Source organism: Salvelinus namaycush, chromosome 1 (genome assembly GCF_016432855.1).
Source record: "Salvelinus namaycush isolate Seneca chromosome 1, SaNama_1.0, whole genome shotgun sequence".
Classification (NCBI taxonomy): Eukaryota; Metazoa; Chordata; class Actinopteri; order Salmoniformes; family Salmonidae; genus Salvelinus; species Salvelinus namaycush.
This window is the reverse complement of record NC_052307.1, coordinates 40491456-40507249: the sequence shown is the minus strand read 5'-3', so window position 1 is coordinate 40507249 and position 15794 is coordinate 40491456. Positions and strand designations below refer to the sequence as shown.

Here is a 15794-nt window from a genome sequence, read left to right as displayed (position 1 = left end):
TGTGTCTTAATTACTTAATCAAACAGTGTGGTCATATATGGAAAAATACACGTTTTAAAATTTCTACCAATCAATTGGTCGAAAAAACAGACGACTCTTGGTCGACCTAATTTTTTTTTAGTCGGGGTCAGCCCTAGTTAGATGTGCGTAAATACTTTGAGATGTTTGTTTAATCTTAGTTCTGTGAGGGAAAGCCAGAGAGTTTCTCATCAAGCTTGTGAATCCCATCAATTTCTTCCTATGACAGGCTGCTCCAGAAGGGTGTGACAATTACCTCTACCTCAGTTTCCTTTTCTCCTCCATTTTTCTTTTCACCATAATTCCGTATAATGCTTCTTTATGAAAGTTCCTATAAGCCTCTCCTCCTCACACTTCTCTCCGCCTTAGAGGTGAATGTTAAGCACTTTCTTATTGAATTTGATATTTGCTAATAAATCACACAGCACTGGGTGGGAGGTTAGGGAAGATGAGGGAGGGATTGGAGAAGGCATGAGGGAGAGGGGGAGTCAGGGAGAGGGGGCAGGGTAGGCTATGATTCACCAAGTCTGTGCCTTGGTAAGGGGAGAAATGTGAATCTATTCCATGGTCAATTTGAATCTTTGCTTTAATTAAAATGTCTTATAGATATTACTAATCTATTTCTCTCTCTGTCTCCCTCTCCTCATGCATGTCTTCCTGGGTTTTTTGTTGAATTTTTTGTTTACTGTGATCTGTGGAATCCCCCAGTTCAGCCTGAATTGTATTTATTTATTGGATTTCTGTTCAGTGACGCCAAGGGAACTGTATAGCCGTGGATGGTGATAGCCAAAATACAATCTCTACTCTGTCAGATGCTCTAGGTGGAGAGGGAAATACACAGTCACCTGAATAACTTATGTATCAGAGGATATAATGTGGTGATGTGCAACAGCTGTTCTAGTGGTGGAAAAAGTACTCAATTGTCATACTTGAATAAAAGTAAAGATACCTTAATAGAAAATGACTCAAGTAAAAGTAACCCAGTGAAATACTAGTTGAATAAAAGTAAAAAATTATATCGTACAGTGGTGGAAAAAGTACTCAAACGTCATACTTGAGTAAAAGTAAAAAGTAAAAGTAAATGCTATTCATCAAATTCCTTATATTAAGCAAACCAGACGGCAAATATTTAAAAATAAATAAAAAATATGGACAAACAGGCACATACTAAACATTTGTGTTTAGTGAGTCTGCCAGATCAGAGGCAGTAGGGATGACAACACGTTATATTGATAGTGTCAGGACCCGGTGCGAGAAACAGTCACTATTAATCGTCAGAACCCAGAAGATGAGGCAGACACAGCAGTACTAGAGATGGTGGTTTAATTAAAGAACAAAATCTTCAGGCAAAGAAACTAAATCCACAATGTCCAAAAATAAAGCCAAGAGGCACAAAGTGGAAATCCTCCAAAATACAAAAGAAACTCCACAAAGTGGGAAAAAACAAACCTCAAAAGACTACTCAAATAATACACAAGAACTAAACCAGAGAACCTCTGGAAAAGCCAACAAGAGAAATATCTATATAAAACAAGGCTTGGGCTGGGGCTGGGTGCTAACTTACAAACACTGAGCAAGGAACTGAGGAACACACAGGGTTTAAATACTAACAAGGGAATGACCTACAGGTGCAAACAATAATTAGAGCAAGAAAAACAAAAGGTACAAAAAAGGTGCAATGGGGACATCTAGTGACCAAAACCCGAACAGTCTTGGCCAAAACCTGACAGATAGGTGTGTGAATTGGACAATAAATCTGAGTACTTTTAGGTGTCAGGGAAAATGTATGGGAATACAATGTATATATTTTATTTAGGAATGTAGTGAAGTAAAAGTCGTAAAATATATAAATAGTAATGTAAAATACAGATAGTACTTTCAAATATTTTGACTTAAGTACTTTACACCACTGAACAGTTCTTAAGTTTTTAAAGTCCCTTTGGTCTCACTTTGTTTATAAGTGCCAATACCGTGTTATTATATAATACTTTGCTGTTACTTTGTACTTACATAGGTATTGTTCATGGTATATAGTTTATTTCATATAAAGCGCAAACACACTTCCAGTGTGGAAAAAGAAGCTCTAAATTCACAGAGAGAGATTTATTAAATTATAATGTCTAACTCCTAACTAGGCTATGTGTTAATGTTGTTGAATAGTCAATGCCTCCCATTAGAATACAGATCAGAGCTACAGCTATTCCCTTGACAGAAACATTAATGCTTTACTACCTGACCCCTGACCTCTTGGTTTATTAGTGACACACAACACTGCTATATTGTCTGCCCATAACACCCTTAAAAAAGACACTCGCAGTGCATAAAGACACATCACGTCAGGAGGAGCAGCTTCATGGGCGGACGTACGGTGTATGTGTATGTGTATTGTATGTGTGTGTCTTCTTCTCTCTCTGCTCTTCTTGGCTCTCAAGGAAAGCTCATCCATGTTAATCAGGTTTCTGGCCCCCTGCCATTAATGACGAGTCAGGAGAAAAGGGGTGTACACACACACACACACACACACACACAACCTAATGCCCCTCTCAGTGTATTCAGCGGTAATGAGCGCTCAGATGCCTTCCTGCACCACACCAGAAAATTGGAAGCATGATTCTGAATTTATATGAGTATTTAGGAGTGCAAGGCAGAGGCTGTGCTGGACTGAATGCCATTGTTGCATAATTGATTTATCAAGCCATGGTGCCGGGGAAGGGGTGAGCGGGGATGAGCGCGGGCCAGTGGGGGTTTGGGTGGGTGTTGAGATGACTCTTGAGACCCCAGGGTGGAGAGCCGTAAGAGAGAGGATTTAACGGCAATGCAGGGGGGGGGGTTGATACCCCGCCTACGTTCAATGTTGAGTTTTATTTGTTTTTCACAGCCGACGACCAAGACATAAATTCTTTCTGCAATTTATCTTGAAGACCATAGGTGAGATTTATCTCTGATGTGTGCTTTGGTATTGAAATCATCTCAGTGAGTTTTAAGGCGTCATTTTTATTTGGTTTTGGTGCAATATTTCGCGGACCCTTTGTTCCTTTGGTTAGTCTCTGCTCTACTGTTCTCCGTTCCCTTCACCGCGGTCCTAAAGCACCACTTAGAGAACACGGCTATGCTTTTCTTGTCTCCAGCAGCATTGTTTAATATGAAGGTTTGCTCATACAAGGGTTGAGGTATGGTTTCATTTTGAAATAATAGGAAAATAAATGTGGATCTAGATAGGTAGAGCTCTGAGTTTAAAGCCGTTCTCTTCTCGCATGCTTCTCCCACTGGGACTGTTGGTGATATTGACACACACACACACACACACACACACACACACACACCTCTAACTGGGGATCACCCTCTGAAATTAGTTAGACTATCTCTGTGTTATTGAACATAGCGCGTGTGGGATTGTGTGTGATTATACCATGAAAGCATATTCGTTTAGGCACCAGGCCAGTGTGCCAGACACTGTCATGTTTGGTATTTGAAAGTGTGTGTGTTTCAGTGATATCATCTTGCTGATGGACTAACTACAACCCTTTGATCTTCTGTGTGGTCAAACAGTTTCAGGATTAACCAGAGATGTGTATATTCATTAGCTTATTTAGTTTTGTCGACATTTGGAAAGTTCACCACCAAATTTGATGTTTCCATCAGGCTTGTCCTGACATTATGAATGGGAAACCCACGTTACACCAAGAAGTTCTTAACTATTTCAAAAGTGAAGTCAGAGAGAGAGAGAGAGGGGGGGGGGGGGGGGTTGGAAAGCACAAATTGACAGGAGAGGAAGTCCTTTGCATTGTGCTATTTCTCTCTCTTTCTCTCCCTCTCGCCCTGTCTTTTTCTGGGCTCACTGCACCTACTGGCTTCACTGCCTGCTGTCACCCCTCCAACATGTTCAGCTTTAAATGCACTTGTTCCCTGTTTCCCCTCTCTCTCTCGCTCTCCTTCTTTCCTCCATGCATCCCCACTGAGGGCTGTGTGTCTCAGTGTTTCACCCACTACAGCCTCTGACAGCACTGACACACATTGGTCCCACAGGGAGAGGAGGACAGAAGACACAGAGAGAGACAGAGAGAGAGAGAGACAGAGAGAGAGAGAGACCGAGAGAGAGAGAGAGAGAGAGAGAGAGAGAGCAAGAGAGAGGGAGAATATCACAGCAGAATATTGACTATAGATCAGTATGGGAATAATGGCTCACTGTCAGTAGCCCACCTCTGAAGCATTTGCCTCATATATTTTTTATCTAATCTCTCTCCAACCTCTATTAAAGCTGCATAAAGATGTCAGTGAGAGAATGTTAATATCCTGAGGGCATTTGCAAAAAAAAAACTGGTCGCTTCTTTCACATATGGGCTTAGTGAAAACATAAGAATATTTCTCGTTAGCGACATAAGTCACACCTGGGTTCAAATACTATTTGAAATAATTTAAAATACTTTATCTGGACTTGATTGACCCTGCCTGGCGCAATGGAACCAATAGATTAATTAACCCTGCCCATCTTATACTAGCGCAAACGGTAAAAATATTCGAAAGGTTTGAAATAGTATTTGAACCCAGGTTCTCTGACGTTAGTTAATTAGTGCAGAGGTATGTAGATGGAATCTCTGCAGGGCGTAATTACAGGCTGTAATTCTTCAGTGTACATATTCCAGCTGGGTTGGGATGATGCACACGTAGAGACAGGAACCTGTGGAATATGCATGACCTACGCCTTTTCACTTTCTTCCTTTAATTTATCCGCAAAAGATGTTTGTTTGAAGTGCCGCCTTTTTCACTGCTGTATTCTGCCTGATCAAATGAGAATTTGTTCTGTTTATATCAACATCATTCGGGTGTGTGCATGTTTGCTTGTCTGTGTAACATCCACACCAGATCATGTGGTGTTTGTGTTTATCTATTCCCTCCAGCAGTTGATGACTTGCCAAAAAAGGGAGTTGAACATTTAATGAAAATCAAAGTGTTGTTGTGTTGCATCAGGCTTTGAGTTACGGTATAGAAACACAGACACGAGACTGGACCATGTGATTCTTATTCAACTCGCTTAATACACGGCCAGGCACGACTCCAACACCATCATTAAGTTTGCAGACGACACAACAGTGGTAGGCCTGATCACCGACAACGGCGAGACAGCCTATAGGGAGGAAGTCAGAGACCTGGCCGGGTGGTGCCAGAATAACAACCTATCCCTCAACGCAACCAAGACAAAGGAGATGATTGTGGACTACAGGAAAAGGAGGACCGAGCACGCCCCCATTCTCATTGACGGGGCTGTAGTGGAGCAGGTTGAGAGCTTCAAGTTCCTTGGTGTCCACATCAACAACAAACTAGAATGGTCCAAACACACCAAGACAGTCGTGAAGAGGGCACGACAAAGCCTATTCCGAAAAAGATTTGGCATTGGTCCTGAGATCCTCAAAAGGTTCTACAGCTGCAACATCGAGAGCGTCCTGACTGGTTGAATCACTGCCTGGTATGGCAACTGCTCAGCCTCTGACCGCAAGGCACTACAGAGGGTAGTGCATACAGCCCAGTACATCACTGGGGCTAAGCTGCCTGCCATCCAGGACCTCTACACCAGGCGGTGTCAGAGGAAGGCGCTAAAAATTGTCAAAGACCCCAGCCACCCTAGTCATAAACGAACCTCTCTACTACCGCATGGCAAGCGGTACCGGAGTGCCAAGTCTAGGACAAAAAGGCTTCTCAACAGTTTTTTACCCCCAAGCCATATGACTCCTGAACAGGTAATCAAATAGCTACCCGGACTATTTGCATTGTCTCCCCCCCCCCAACCCCTCTTTTTACACTGCTGCTACTCTCTGTTTATCATATTTGCGTAGTCACTTCAACTATACATTCATGTACATACTACCTCAATTGGGCCGACTAACCAGTGCTCCCACACATTGGCTAACCGGGCTATCTGCATTGTGTCCCACCCACCACCCGCCAACCCCTCTTTTACGCTACTGCTACTCTTTGTTCATCATATATGCATAGTCACTTTAACCATATCTACATGTACTACCTCAATACTACCTCAATCAGCCTGACTAACCGGTGTCTGTATGTAGCCTCGCTACTTTTATAGCCTCGCTACTGTATATAGCCTGTCTTTTTACTGTTGTTTTATTTCTTTACCTACCTATTGTTCACCTAATACCTTTTTTGCACTATTGGTTAGAGCCTGTAAGTAAGCATTTCACTGTAAGGTCTACACCTGTTGTATTCAGCGCACGTGACAAATACACTTTGATTTGATACACAGTACAAATAATAAGGTAATGAACAGACCCTGGCCGAGACCCCACTCTCCGAGATCATCTCAGTAGGAGTTGGGATATGGAAAAAACACATTTCCAATTCACACATGCGTATTAATACACACTTGTATGTGAAATTGGACACATATAATAACCCACCAAATTCTTCTTCTTATTATTGTTAATTGCTTGTGTCCCATTATCCACAATATAATACAATGTACTGTAGTGTGCTACTTATGCTAGTATGGAATCCATAACATGGACATTGGAACTCCCGCAAATGTTAAGTCCACTACAGATTACCATGGTTGACAGTATGATGGCATACTTACCAGTAGTAGTATGCTTATTGCGCTAGCTATTTCATGGATTCTTTTTTTGGGCTCCCCTCAAAGACTTATGATGGAATTGTACAGTAGCATGTGTTTCGTATTCCACATAGTAGTGACACAATGACTGAACAGATTGCCATGCTGCTGATCTGAGCAACAGGGTACAATTATGCACATCTTACTTGACACCTGTCCTCCCCCATCCACTCTCTATGTCTCTCTCTACCTCTTTCCCCCTCTGCAAATAATCTATCCATCACTGGAGGTTCATCTATAGACACAAGGAGAGATGAATGGGACAAATTAGATTTGAATGGCATAATGTGGTTTTAGCATTATTGCCAAACAAGGCTTGAGTGAGAAAGGGATAACCTGCAGGGAGCTTCCTTATTGCAGGAGAGTGATTGTGATGATGTGTCGAAGGACTGCTTTAAAGGTCTAATTGTGTGACTTGTGTGTCAGTGATTGAGGAAGTCTTGCAGGCTTTAATACCAACCAGAAACTGACTGCAGTCCAAATGAGCAGTCTCACTCCGCCTGTCCATCTCTGTCTGTCTCCCACTACGGTACTTCCTCACTCTTTTGTTTCCTCTCTCTCTCCCTGCATCCCTCTTGTATACTCTCTCTCTCTCCCGGCATCCCTCTTGTATACTCACTCTCTCTCTCTCTCTCTCTCAGCCCCTCATCACCTCTCTCCCTGCATCCCTCTTGTATACTCTCTCCCCTGGCATCCCTCTTGTATTCTCTCTCTCTCTCTCTCTCATATACAGTATATATATATATATATGTATATATATCTGCCCCCCACCACCACCCCAGTCCCCCAGGTGCCACTGCAGGCTCATCATTAGCAGTGTCAAGGGGAACTGAGTGATACATGTGTGATGAGTGTTCCTGTCTCGTTTGTGATGGGTTACACAAGCACCCCTCAGTGAGGCTTGAAAGAGGCTGAAGGGCCACTGCTCTGGGCCACTCTGGGGGTGTGTACACCCATTATGGACTGGTTAGGTGGCAGAGCCCATACCTAGCCTAGTTTTACAGCCTGTGTCTTGAAGAGCCTCTCTCTCTCTCTCTCTCTCTCTCTCTCTCTCTCTCTCTCTCTCTCTCTCTCTCTCTCTCTCTCTCTCTCTCTCTCTCTCTCTCTCTCTCTCTCTCTCTCTCTCTCTCTCTCGATGAGTCACTCCCGTTGGGTGGCAGCCATGTTTGCTGTTGTTGTCTGTCAGGCCTTAGGGTTAATTAGTGGGTTGTGTACTAGGTATTACCTAACTGCCTCTTCCCCCTGGCATTTCTGTGGGGGGAGGCTGAGGCTTCAGGGAGAGTGATGATTAATGTTGAAAGTTTAACACTATTACCCTTGAAGTGATATAATTTCTCAGGATATCTGAGATGTCTCAAGTTGTTTGATTTTCCCCATTTTCAAAGTAAAATATGACTCTTTTTTTACTCTGGATAACCCTTGCCATGTTCTACTGTATCTTTCAACTAATGGCTATGGTTTTATAACTGTACTTTATAAGTTGTATAAGAAATTGTATTATAAGAGCATTTTAACGGTATAATATATTATTATTATTTACATATAAATATGGGTATCGTTTAAGTATAAATCTTTAATTGTAGTTAATAACCTTTTTATTACAGTATAAGACCGCTATAAGAGCTTTATTACTGTAGATTATAGCTGTTTAATAACAGTATATCTATTGTATAAGACCTATAAATATACCGGACACTTAACTGTATAATAGAAGTCTATAACTATTTTCTAACTGTATACTTGCAGTATAAACTCTTTAACTGTAGTTTATAACAATTCATAACAGTCTAATGGTAGTATAACCATTCTGCTATGTGTGTGTGTGTTTCAGAGTGAAGCAGAAGAAGTCCAAGCCTCAGCACCTGAAGATCAACAGCAGTGTGGGGAGCTGTGAGAACCTCCCTACCCAACGCTCACCCCTCCACTCCTCTGACCATCGCTCACTCCGTTCCTTCTTCTTCCCCACCTTCATCCCCTCCACTCCCCCCGTCCACTCCGATGCAAGTAAGTGCCCTTTCTAGACTACCTTGGTCACTAACAAGTTATGATACCCAGGTATGCAGACAGCTTTCCTAAATCATAAGTTTCAGGCATTATACGACTGTATTGACTTCAGTTTGTCCACTCTTTTATCTGTTCAAGTGTCATATGACCGTTGTCTGTGTCCAGTTTTATGGTAACTCTATGGTAGTACCACATAATATAGTTTAGTGTCTTAGCCATACTTAACACAAAACCTTCACTTCCCATTCACAGTCTCTCTCTATATTCAGCCCTAAACCCAGTGACTGCTCTCTCTCTCTCTCTCTCGCTCTCTCTCTCTGTGAGATTATACACATAGACGAAGACTAATCCTTCCCAGATCACATACATGTATCCCAGAATACCCAGAGGTACCGTGTCAGCGCATACAGCCACCTTATTGGCTGTTGCCTTCTTAGTGCCCCCACCGGAAGCCATTAGCGCCTGAGCGGTACGGAGAAAGAGAGTGAGGGGAAGACGATGCGAGGAGACTGAGAATGACGGAGGCAGGGACAGGGGTGTCGGGGACAGGAGTGAAATATGGCCGTCGATAGGGGACCTGAATGGGTTTAGACCTTGAGCGGATGGTCGGGGGGCCGGAACATAATTACAAATAATTTGTAGACTGCAAATCGACCCCAAGAAGCCCAAACATATATAATATTTGACTAAAACATAATAATTTGAAACCTTGCTTACATTTGTGTACGATCACATACACTGAGTGTACAACACATTAGGAACACCTGCTCTTTCTATGACATGAATCCAAGTGAATCCAGGTGAAAGCTATGATCCCTTATTGATGTCACTTGTTAAATCCACTTCAATCAGTGTAGATGAAGGGGAGGAGACTGGTTAAAGAGGGATTTTTAAGCCTTGAGAGATTTGAGACATGGATTGTGTATGTGTGCCATTCAGGGGGTGAATGGGCAAGACAAAAGATTTAAGCGCCTTTGAATGGGGTATGGTAGTAGTTGCCAGGTGCACCGGTTTGAGTGTGTCAAGAACTGCAACACTGCTTGGTTTTTCACCCTCAACAGTTTCCCCTATGTATCAAGAATGGTCCACCACCCAAACAACAGCCAGCCAACTTGACACAACTGTGGGAAGCATTGGAGTCAACATGGGCCAGCATCCCTGTGGAACACTTTTGAGACCTTATAGAGTCCATGCCCTGACGAATTGAGGCTGTTCTGAGGGCAAAAAGGGAAAGTGTTCCTAATGTTTTGTACACTCAGTGTATATCTTTCTATTATGCATGTGACACACTTGGAGCTGATTTGCTGTTGGGCCGCAGAGTGCATCCGTACACAGACTAGGCTAGTGGCAATGCCTCCAAACAATTGTGATACCCCTACCCGAGGTACAACAAAACACAACCATGTTTTTCACTCCCCTAATGTTTCCCATTTATGATATTTTACTGAAAAAGTGATTGCATTGATAGATATTGTTACAAACCCCCTTAACAAGAAAATGTAGAATAATGCCTGGATAGAGGGGGGATGGAACCCAATATTACAAACTCTGATATTGCTCAAAATGTGGAATACAAGTAGTCAGTTGTCTGCCCATCATACACAACAATAATTAGAATATCTTAATGCATCATGGAAATATAGACCTGTAAACACAGAGATACAATAGGTGGGAAATATCAACTATGTATATTTAAGATGAATGTAAGCTTGGCTTTTTGGTAACTGATTAATCGACTACTTTCCAAGTCAAATGTTCTGTCATTCAGTGCGTTATGGTTCTGCCTGATGAAAATACATGCAGTTGCACATGTTGTTTTTGTTGATGTTGTGGCTATTGTATATAACTCTTAAGCGTAGCCTATAGGCCTAGGACAGGGTTGCAGAGCCCATGCATAGCCGATAGAGCCAAGTGAAACGTGTTCTTATAAGCCCAGTCAATAAGCAATCGAGTGTGAAAACAGAGTTTTGGGTGGACACTTTTTAAAAGAGGATCCCAGCTTTCTCCTGCTGCTATATTTATTGCTTAGTTCTTAAAATGAAGCAGATAAATCCGCTTTACAACCGGTGTAGCCTATCTGGCATAAAGGGCCTTCAGAAAGTATTCACACCCCTTGACTTTTTCCCCAAAAAATTGTGTTACAGACTGAATTTAAAATGGATTAAATTGAGATTGTGTGCCACTGATCTACACACAATACCTCACAATGTCAAAGTGGAATTTTGTTTGTAGAAATGTTTACAAATTAATTAAAAAAAATGTAAGCTTAAATGTCTTGTCAATAACTATTCAACCCCTTTGGTATGGCATGTCAAAATATGTTCAGGATACATTTCAGCACATTTTATTGAACAAGTCACATTAAAGGTTGCATGGACACACTGTGTGCAATAAGTGTTTAACATTATTTTTTTTATGTTTACCCCATCTCTGTACCCCACGCATACAATTATCTGTAAGGTCCCTCAGCCGAGTAGTAATTTCAAGCACAAGTTCAACCAAAAAGACCAGGGAGGTTTTCCCCCAAAAATGCAAACATTGAATATCCCTTTGAGCATGGTGAAGTTAGTAATTATGCTTTGGATGGGCTTTCAATACACTCAGTCACTATAAAGATACAAGCGTCCTTCCTAACTTAGTTGCCAGAGAAGAAGGAAACCGCTCAGGGATTTCACCATGAGGCCAAAGGGGATTTTTTTTTAAAGTTACACAGTTTAATGGCTGTGATAGGAGAAAACTAAGGATGGATCTCAAATATTGTTGTTACTCCACAATAGATACACACGGCTCGGCGTGGCTTAATGTGACCATGCCCCCAGTAGGGTACAGCAATAAGGTACTCGCATTACTCCCATGTATTTAGCCAAACTTTCATGGCATCCTCAGCAAACTGACACTTTTTTGTAGTTTCAAAAAATAAACATTTTCAGCAGGCTCACGTGTCGTTATTAACATACTTGGCTGTCACAACAACAAATGATTTGCATGATACTTATTCTGACACTACATTTTTACACGACTGGCCAACACTGACAGTAAAGCTAGTAAAGCTGTCCCATTATACTTACGTCAATGTTTGTTTACCCCTAGCTTTTTTGCCGGTTAGTTGACATCTAGCTGGCTAGCGAGAGAAGTTCATCTCAATCTAATTTGCTAATCTTAAATATGTCGTGTAACTTCTTCCAGTCTTTGCCTGTCGCTGAATGGTCGAGGTACATATTTAGAAAGTTGATTATTCTTGGCTTGCCTATATGTCCTTTCAACTTGCCAGAGACCAGCTGTGCAGACAACTCTACCAAATGGCCCAAGTATCCTATGGCAATATCTACACCTACTTGGTGGAATCTCCAGGTTTGCATAAATATCCAAATGCAGAAGAATATTATAGTTGTTATTTGGATGGATACAGTTCACTAGTCCTTCTTGTAAGCTAACTAGCAAGCTTTGAGCAATACACATACAGTTGAAGTCGGAAGTTTACATACACTTAGGTTGGAGTTATTAAAACTCATTTTTCAACCATTCCACAAATTTCTTTTTAACAAACTATAGTTTTGGCAAGTCGGTTAGGACATCTACTTTGTGCATGACACAAGTAATTTTTCCAAAAATAGTTTACAGACAGATTATTTCACTTATAATTCATTGTATCACAATTCCAGTAGGTCAGAAGTTTACATACACTAAGTTGACTGTGCCTTTAAACAGCTTGGAAAATTCCAGGAAAATATGTTACGGCTTTAGAAGCTTCTGAAAAGCTAAGTCAATTGGAGGTCTACCTTGTGGATGTATTTCAAGGCCTACCTTCAAACTCAGTGCCTCTTTGCTTGACATCATGGGGAAATCAAAAGAAATCAGCCAAGATCTCAAAAAGTCTGGTTCATTCTTGGGAGCAATTTCCAAACGCCTGAAGGTACCGCGTTCATCTGTACAAACAATAGTACGCAAGTATAAACACCATGGGACCACGCAGCCGTCACACCGCTCAGGAAGGAGACGCGTTCTGTCTCCTAGAGATGAACGTACTTTGGTGTGAGAAGTGCAAATCAATCCCAGAACAACAGCAAAGGACCTTGTGAAGATGCTGGAGGAAACAGGTACAAAGTATCTATATAGTCCTATATCGACATAACCTGAATGGACGCTCAAAGCCACTGCTCCAAAACCGCCATAAAAAAGCCAAACTACGGTTTGCAATTGCATATGGGGACAAAGATTGTACATTTTGGAGAAATGTCCTCAGGTCTGATGAAACAAAAATAGAATTGTTTGGCCATAATGACCATTGTTATGTTTGGAGGAAAAAGGGGGATGCTTGCAAGCCGAAGAACACCATCCCAACCGTGAAGCACAGGGGTGGCAGCATCATGTTGTGGGGGTGCTTTTCTGCAGGAGGGACTGGTGCACTTCACAAAACAGATGGCATCTTGAGGATGGAAAATTATGTGGATATATTGAAGCAACATCTCAAGACATCAGTCAGGAAGTTAAAGCTTGGTCGCAAATTGGTCTTCCAAATGGACAGTGACCTCAAGCATACTTCCAAAGTTGTGGCAAAATGGCTTAAGGACAACAAAGTCAAGGTGTTGGAGTGGCCATCACAAAGCCCTGACCTCAATCCTATAGAAAATTTGTGGGCAGCACTGAAAAAGCGTGTGCGAGCAAGGAGGCCTACAAACCTGACTCAGTTACACCAGCTCTGTCAGGAGGAATGGGCCAAAATTGACCCATCTTATTGTGGGAAGCTTGTGGAAGGCTACCCGAAACGTTTGACCCAAGTTAAACAATTTAAAGGCAATGCTACCAAATACTAATTGGGTGTATGTAAACTTCTGATCCACTGGGAATGTGATGAAAGAAATAAAAGCTGAAATAAATCATTCTCTCCACTATTATTCTGACATTTCACATTCTTAAAATAAAGTGGTGATCCTAACTGACCTAAGACAGGGAATTTTTACGAGGATTAAATGTCAGGAATGGTGACAAAACTGAGTTTAAATGTATTTGGCTAAGGTGTATGAAAACTTCTGACTTCCAACTGTAGCTAACATCGCGGCGTAAAAGCCTGAAACCATGATGTTAACCTGGTCCTTGGGCAGTTGATGAAACTTAATTTGGTAGTATTTTTCTCCTAACATTGTTCAAACAGAACAGTACGCAACAGCTTATCAGCGTCGTAAAAGGAGAGTTAGCTAGCTAATTAATAAAGTCTGTTGGAATCGTTTTTTTGGCTGATAATCGTGACGTAAGTTCCATGTGTTCATCCTAACATTTTTACGTTTAGAATTCAAATGTTTTTAGGTATGATGTCGTTTGTTGATTAAGACGGCATGGAAGAATGTTAAGAATGACCAACCAAGCATTTCCGAAATGTTTATAGAATGATAAAAAAAGAATACAGCCGTTGTCAGGTTATGAGTAAGGTAGGCAATTTAACATAGGAGTAATGCGAGTACCCCTACAGCTGTACCCTACTCGGGCGTGGTCATGTTAAGCTCTGCCTTGCCGTGTGTATCTATACTAAACCAGGGGCGCAACTTTGGTTTTAGAAGTGGGGGGGACGTAACCTGGCAGGGGGTCTGGGGGTCCTCCTTCAATTTTTTTGAGGCATCTAAAGCAAATTTCCTGCATTTCTACTAGAGCTGTAGCTGATGGAAAAAAATCTTGGTCGACCAAGGGTGGTCTTTTCTTTTGACCAATCGATTGGTCAACATTTTTAAACATGCATTTTTCCATATATTGACACACCCTATGTGTTTTACTAAAATCAACTATATGTACTGAACTTGTGTGATGCTTTAAACATGCTGTTTGATTAAATAATTAAGACACACAAATGATTCGAGGGAGCCAGAGAAAAAAAACTGTTTGACCCTTTTTCTCCCGCTGCTGCTTGCCTTCGCAGATTCTGCCGTTAAGCTCCTGAAATTGCCGGTAATAGGCTACACCAGCGATCGGCAACCTTTTCCATTTGGAGTGCCAATTTATCTTACCATTTCTACCAATCTGCGTGCCAGTTATGTTTTTCATATGCACATTTTTGTGGAACAGTTTAATTTAATTTATAATAGTCTTTGTACCTTAAAATCATTGTCTGTGGTTCTATCTAAATTAAAATTATACAAATCTAAAAGTAACTTATTGCCATTACCAACTATGTAAAATTAGTCTACATAAAGCCAACATAAAAACATTGCAGCCTGCAGGCAGAAAATATCCTGATGAAAATAAATATCCTATAAATCACATTGGCTCCGCATGGCCTGTCTGCAACAAACTCGAAACATTGTATCAACTGTCAACTGGGTCGCCCAGAAACTCACACTAGCAAACTTGAAACATTATATAAAATATTCTGGGCCCTCAGAGTTTCCTGTGCCAGTGAGCTCGGGACAGACACAGCTGTAGGCTATTTGTGTAAGGGATAAGAAGTAATCAGGTATTTTATGTTTCCACTGGATCAGAGCATTACATTTTCCCCTTTTATGCCGAGTGGTAATCGAAAAGGGGCGAACTGTAAATATTGTTCAAATATTTTGAGGAACTATTGTCATTCTCAATTGATTCTAAAAACAGACTTTGTTTAGTTGCTGTTTGAGGTGAAGAAAAAATACTTTGAGAAGCTCCACAGCTCATTAGTGGTGGTGAGTTAAGACAATCAGAAATAATATCAGACATCCCCAAATGGGCACATCTATAGGCCTACATTTGCATGCAGGCCAGGTAGACTAATCACACTTTTATATGCGTAATCAGGTGTAGCATAGGTTGTGAGTTCTGCAAAACACATGTCCACTCCGACAATAAGAACGGTAAATGACTGTAATAATAATATATTGAATCCACTGAAACAGGCACAAATCCAACAGGTGTCTCGTGTGGCATAAAAAAATAAAAACATTTGTGACTGCTTGACCCCAAAAAATATGTTTTCAATACAGACCCCTTTTGTCATACAGTATTCCATATAAGGCACCTAGACCCTATGAAAGTTGCACAGTATACCCTTAATCTTGTAATATATCAAATCTAGCGATTACATAACTTGACATTTCTGCTGTCCATTTTGACATTGTGGGAGGATAACCAACCTTCCAATTAATGGTAATGCATTTCTTAGCCGCTATAAATGCTATGGTTACAC

The 15794-nt window shown here is 41.3% G+C and overlaps 1 protein-coding gene across 1 annotated transcript in view; it reads left to right on the top strand.

The window, feature by feature from the left end:
• The window catches only part of ksr2 (kinase suppressor of ras 2), a 157720-nt gene that overhangs the window by 61615 nt on the left and 80311 nt on the right, over positions 1-15794 (top strand). The window contains 1 exon segment of the mRNA XM_039003191.1: positions 8482-8647. Coding sequence (XP_038859119.1) covers positions 8482-8647 — 166 coding nt within the window.